We start from the raw sequence: 5,963 nt of genomic DNA, 5'->3' as shown, positions 1-5,963 counted from the left end.
GGGGGGTTGGGGCGGTTGTGTCCCCCCCCCCCCCCCCATTTCCCGATATCCATTGCAAACGCTGCTGTCACGGCAACGGCGCAGAGTGCTGGCTGCCTCCCGTTGCCATGGTACCCGCGTTGGCACAGGCTGCGCTGTGGGGACCCCCCCAGCATCCCTGGCAAAGGGGTGGGAGGGGACCCCCTCAAACCAGCTGCAGGGGGGGGGGGCTTGAGGCCACCCCCAGTCCCTGCGTGCAGGGCCGTGGCCGGAGCGCAGCCCCCCCCCCAGTTGCTTAGAGTGGGCACCCAAGGCGATGGCATCCCCAGGACGGCCACCCTCTGTGTGTGTCCCCCCCTCAGGTACGTGGGGTCCCTGACCGAGGCGGTGGACGTGGACAGGCTGCTGGGCAGCCGCTCGCTGCGGGAGCTGGAGGAAGCCCTCTTCTGCCGGACCAAGAGCCGCCCCACCAGCTGGGAGGCTTACTGGGAACGCAACGAGCCCTTACGCGACGCCGACGAGGCGGCCGTGCCGGTGCTGTGCCTCTGCAGCGCCGACGACCCTGTCCGCGGACCCCCGGCCCGCAGCCTGCCCCTGGAGCTATTCCGCAGCAGCCCCTACTTCTTCTTGCTGCTGACCCCACGCGGGGGACACTGCAGCTTCCCCCGGCGGGGATCGGGACGCTGCTGGGGCCACGAGGCCGTGCTGGAATACTTCAGGGCCATGGCCGAGTTCCTGCGGGCAGAAGAACGGAGGAAGGGGCTGCCGCGAGCCCGCAGGTGGGGGGGTCCCGCCGTCGAGCCCCCCGCCTTCACCTGGCAGAGGTCCTACACCCGGTAGCCCCCAGGGAAGGTTCCCACACGGTGGCGGGGCGGGGGCTCAGAAAGGCAGGCAGACACTCCATGTACTAAAATTACTTTATTACAGTTGATTTTTTTTTTTTTAACATTTCCTTTGCTATGATACAAAGGATACTTACAAACAAAATATTACATATGACCTTATTTTTTCTCTTCTCTTATTTTCTGACAACTTGGTAACAGCTTTAAATGCACAATCTATACAATTAATACAGGTTATATATGAGCTATAATGTATGCTGAACCAGAAGAATACCAGAATACTGACAATATACTGTACATTAAGCCTTACCAGTTAGTGCTCGTGGCATTTTCTACAAGAAGGAAAACGCACACCTGTAGATTCACTCATACCAGCTGGTGCTACCAGACATGGAAGCAGGAAGGAGTTTAATTCCCCTAGTTAAATCCTTCACAGCCCATCACCGTGGTGCTGGGCCTGGAAACCTCAGACCAGTGTTCATAGTAAAACAGCAGATATGTGTGTGTTTTTTTCTAACTAACGCTCTGCGGCGCAAAACCGCGCGGCCGGGCGCCTTGTCCCCGGCACCACGGCAGCCGGGCTTTGCTATACCTGGAGGATGCTCCAGAGCAGACAGCCACGGCGCTGGGGCCGGACGCTGGGCGAGCTCTTGGTGGTGAGCTGGACCTCCTTACGGAGGGGGAGAGGAGGAAGAGGAGGAGGAGGAGGAGAGGAAAAGCAGCAACAGCTTTGCTGTCAGCAGTAGGCAGCTCTGGGGTTTGTGCACGTGAACAGGCAGGCACCGAGGGTGGAAAAGCAAGCCCAAGGCACATCGCTCCCCCGGCACGGCTCGGCCGAACCGTGGGGCTCGGTCCCCGGCTGCGCGTGGAGCTCCTGCCCGGCAAAACCTCCGCGGGGTCGGGCAGCCGGCGGGGCTGGGAGCTGCCTTGCGGTTACCTGCTCACCAGGAACGGTTTGCTTTTGTTTCGCAGCCAAAGCTAGAGTTGTGTGGCTACAGGTGTGCACTTCCCCTCCTCCCATCGTGGTCTACGTCGGACTGATAAGGTTACTTTTTTGTTTGTTTTTTTTTTGTTTTTTTTTTTTAAAGCAACCAGCAAGTGAAGCGTTTTTAGTTGACTGGCAAAAGACCTGGCATTTGCACAGAAGCTGCAAATGGAAAATAGCCATCCCCTCCTCCCACCTGCTGCATCCCAGCCCAGAAAATCCCAAACTGTTGGTGGAAGAAAAAAAAAAACCACAAACCAACAAAATGAGTGGAGGAGAGGAAGGGGAGGGGGGAACAGGTTGGAAAATACCAGGTTGGAGTTAACATTTCCTTGACTTCACACAATGCTTGTGCAAAAAAGACACAAAACAAAACCCCCAAACAAATAAAAACCAAAACCGGAAACATGCTGGAAATAATGAAAACAACTGGAAAGTAATATATAAAATTAAAAATATAAATAGGATGTCTGGCTGACTGGTAGAAGAATAGGTCATTTAGGTTACAAAAAGGAATATACATTCAAGAGGCTCTGAACCCAGTGGGGTAACTGATGTTAAACTTGTGTTAATAGTTAGGCTAGAATTCTCAAGTTTGTCTTTAAAATCTTCACAATACAAGCAAGCTATTTTTAAAAAATATACACTATACACACCTCACACAGCTTCTCCTATCCATATTACACACGTTACGCTACCCTCCCATCCACTAAACCACGGGGGTTCCCCACAGCTAAGGTACACGGGGGGGCCCCCCCTTCCCGACCCGCCAGCCCCGAGGTGTCGGTGGGGCAGCGATGGCTGCGGAGCCCCAGGCGGGTCGCTCAGCCCTCCACGTCTCACCACAACCTTCTCAAGCATTTACAAGTCACCAAAGGGCTGTAGCCTTTTATGTTATACACACTTCACTTTGCAACGTTAATTATTTACATCAGGGCTGCTCCCCCCCCCCCCATCTTTCAGCTGTTTCTAGGCAGGTAAAAAATGTTCCTGTTCCAAGCAAGCAGGGGGAAGAGCTGCGGGGGGTTAGGAGGGAAGAAAAGCTGAAGAAAGGAAGCGGGTGGTTTGCTTGCCAGAAGCCAAACCTGTACACGCACGTATGCCTCTCCTTCTTTGATCCTTGAATCCTTACAAGCTCCCATCCCCTACGACCTCCAGGACAACCAGACCTGGAGAGCGCGGCCTCACCGGCGCTCAAACTCCCCTGCTCCCAGCTTCCCGGGACGCCCGGCAAAGCTCTTCTCGACTTGCGGACTTGCCTTTGCCCCAAGACAAGGAGCATGGGTCCTTCCTTCGTTCCTAGGAACCCATCCCTCACTTAGCGGCAGGTCTTGCAGTGCAAGCCAGCCGCAGCCGGGGCAGGGACACCGGGACCCCCCGCAAGCCACCGCATCGCACCCACAAACTCGCCCTTCGCGGCTGCCACCGGCTGCAGTCGGGCTCTGCCGGAGCCGTGCAAAAAGAGCGGCGACGTACTTCAGCTCGTTAACAACCCTGTGCTGATTTCTAAACTCTGCTGAGCTCAGAGTTGCCATAGAAATGCGTGATCCTGGCACTAAAAGCAGGCAACGATCTTAAATGAAAGTCTTTTTTTTTTTTTTTGTCTTTTTTTTTTTTTTCCCTCCAGTAGGTTTAGATGATCTCAGGTTTAAGACAAAAGCAGTCAGAAGGGGAAAACCAGATCATTTCCAGAGAGGTTGAAAAATAAAAGTCATAAGCCAGTATTAAACTGCAGCAAAGAACCTGAACTTGGCTCCCGTTGAGTTCAGCTCCAGAGAAAGCTCAAAGCCACCGCTCCGTCCCTCGCACTGCCCACCGCCCAGCACACGACGCCAAAGGGAAGGAGATTCCACGCAGTCGAACACGGAACACCCGGCTGAAGGCTGGAAGCCGAAAGCCCCAGGCGAGCGGCTGTTGGCCTCCCTGGGCCTCCTACCCCCCTGGCCCTCCTGCCCCGTCGGCTGCTTCGCCTCCCCAGCTTGCAAAATTTAAGCACAATTCCTTACAGCATCGCTTTGACAAGTCTCGGGGATTAGATGCATGCTGAACTACGACTGGCAATTACAGTAGCTTTTTGCTAGCTGGCACATACTGTATCTATAAATTTTAGTACAAAAACTTAAAAAATACAGAAACTAGGTCAATTTGTTAACTACATATTTACAGATAATTACAATTCTTTTCACTCACAATAATTAAACTAATTGTCAGTGAAAATTCAAACTGTGCATGTTCTGAGGTACCCGTACTCAAGGGTGGGGAGCGGGGCAGGGGACCGGAGGGGCGAGGCAGCGGGGAAAATCCCCCCGGGGTTGTTCGCATCCGCGGGGGCAACGCTCAGCCCTCCTGTTTACTGGTTCCTGGACTCAGTGTGCGCACTCGGAGAAAGCAAGGAGAGAGGGAACCAACGTTGGGTTTTGTTTTTTTTTTTTTTTTCCTAGGACATGGCTTTAGGATGTTTTGAGGACACCAGACGGGTGCAAAGCCAATCGTCACGTACCAAACTGCCTTCCTCCCCCCCGCCAGAGGAGCCTTCAGGTGAAGTGCAAGTATCGAGACCCACAGCTCGGTGGTTAAGGTGCTTGTTTGCCGGCAAATCCGATTTACTAAGTCCCTCTCTGGCTGACAAAGGCCTCTCCTTCCTCAGCAACGCCTGGGCTGAGGGGCAGGGCAGGGATGCAGCAGGCAGCGTCACGGCCCCAGCTGGCTGAACCTCATTGTGCAACAGGAACCAGGGTTATCTGCTGCCATCGTTCCCTGGTGGGGTGATGTTTACTATAACCACTAGATCTATCAGCCTTTTTTTTTTTTTTTTAAGCTGTAAACAGCTACCCACAACCCTCCAAAGCACCTCACACGTATTTCTCAACACACTCCGGCTCAATCGACTCGTAAAAGTGCAAACTGAAACAAAGATAGCAGAGGGACACCGACCGGCATCCCTGTCTGGGCATCCACCACTCCTCCATCCTTGGCACATGGCTTTGGGCTCACTGCCAGCCAGCACCAGGGTGGCAAAGTCCCAGAGGCAGGAGCACAGCTAAAGACAACACTACTCCCTTGTGAAAGGGTAAGGATGTCCCAACCAAACCCAAGCCTCTCCTAAAAAACTCAAAAGAGACCATCCGAAAGGGACAGTGGGGAAAATTGCCTCCAAATTCTCCAGTAGCACAAATAAGAGAGCCCATGGTTGGCACGCTTGCTGAGCTGGCTGGACTTCCCTGGGGGGTAAATATCGCAGCTGGATGAACATTTGTGACTCGACACATGCTATAACCATTTATCCCCCAAACTGCCAGATGTCTCACTAAGATGGGGTCTGTAGAGGACAAAGGAGAAGGTGAGAAGGGTCTTCACAGCTTGAGGAGCTCGTGGTGTCCAGCATGGCACTCGCCCCTCTACTATGAGAAAGACCAGGGCAAGATTTACTAGAAATGCAGAGCAAGCACCCAGGAGAAGAACAAGGCTGTCCTCTGCCTACTGGACTCAAGCAACAAAACACACATGCCTAAGCAGAATAAAGAATGGACCAAAAAGTGTCTGTGTGTATATATATGTATGTATATGTTGTACACACACACATATTTTCAATCTTCCGATTTAGCTTCTCTTTTGATCCTCCACATAACCTGCTCTAGTTATTAGACGCACACAAAGGTAGACGGTGTTCAGAGTTAGCGGCGGCTTAAACTCAGGACTGCCAAAAGTTAGTGCCAGTGCAGCGTGCCAAGACCGTGCCAGGCATGTGATCTTTCATGGCGAGACGCAGCTGGGGACTCTGAGCTCAGCCTGCTGAGCACTTCACCGGCCCACTCACCGCCTCCCCAGCAGATCGGTACGCTGCCTCAACTGCTTTCCTATCGCTATACCATCTTGTTTTCTTCTCTGCTGTCTTCTGACTTTCTGGCACCCTCTGGGAGCTCTCTTCTCTCCTTTACAGCACACCCATAGCAGTTAGCCTACCCTCCTGCGCCCCAGAAAAAGAAAGCTACAATTAGCAGGGCAGTATTTAAGCAAAGGCTTTTGACTGCGTTCAGCCCTACCACAGCTTGCGCAGACGTACGTGCCCTCGCCCTAAAGAGCCCTGCCGCAGGGGTTGCTTTTGCTTATGAACAGGAGTGCTAAAGAATGGCAGAACTTAAGTGCCCTGACAGAAA

The 5,963-nt window shown here is 53.2% G+C and overlaps 1 protein-coding gene across 1 annotated transcript in view; it reads left to right on the top strand.

Moving 5' to 3' along the window:
* Window positions 1-819, top strand: part of ABHD15 (abhydrolase domain containing 15) — a 2,596-nt gene extending 1,777 nt beyond the window's left edge. The window contains exon 2 of the mRNA XM_010573939.1: window positions 342-819. Coding sequence (XP_010572241.1) covers window positions 342-819 — 478 coding nt within the window. The remainder of the gene's footprint in view (window positions 1-341) is intronic.
* Window positions 820-5,963: the final 5,144 nt, after the last annotated feature.

This window comes from Haliaeetus leucocephalus, unplaced genomic scaffold (genome assembly GCF_000737465.1).
Source record: "Haliaeetus leucocephalus isolate CR32 unplaced genomic scaffold, Haliaeetus_leucocephalus-4.0 Scaffold395, whole genome shotgun sequence".
In the NCBI taxonomy this organism is placed as follows: Eukaryota; Metazoa; Chordata; class Aves; order Accipitriformes; family Accipitridae; genus Haliaeetus; species Haliaeetus leucocephalus.
The sequence above is the reverse complement of the archived record's forward strand: the minus strand, read 5'-3'. Positions and strand labels throughout refer to the sequence as shown.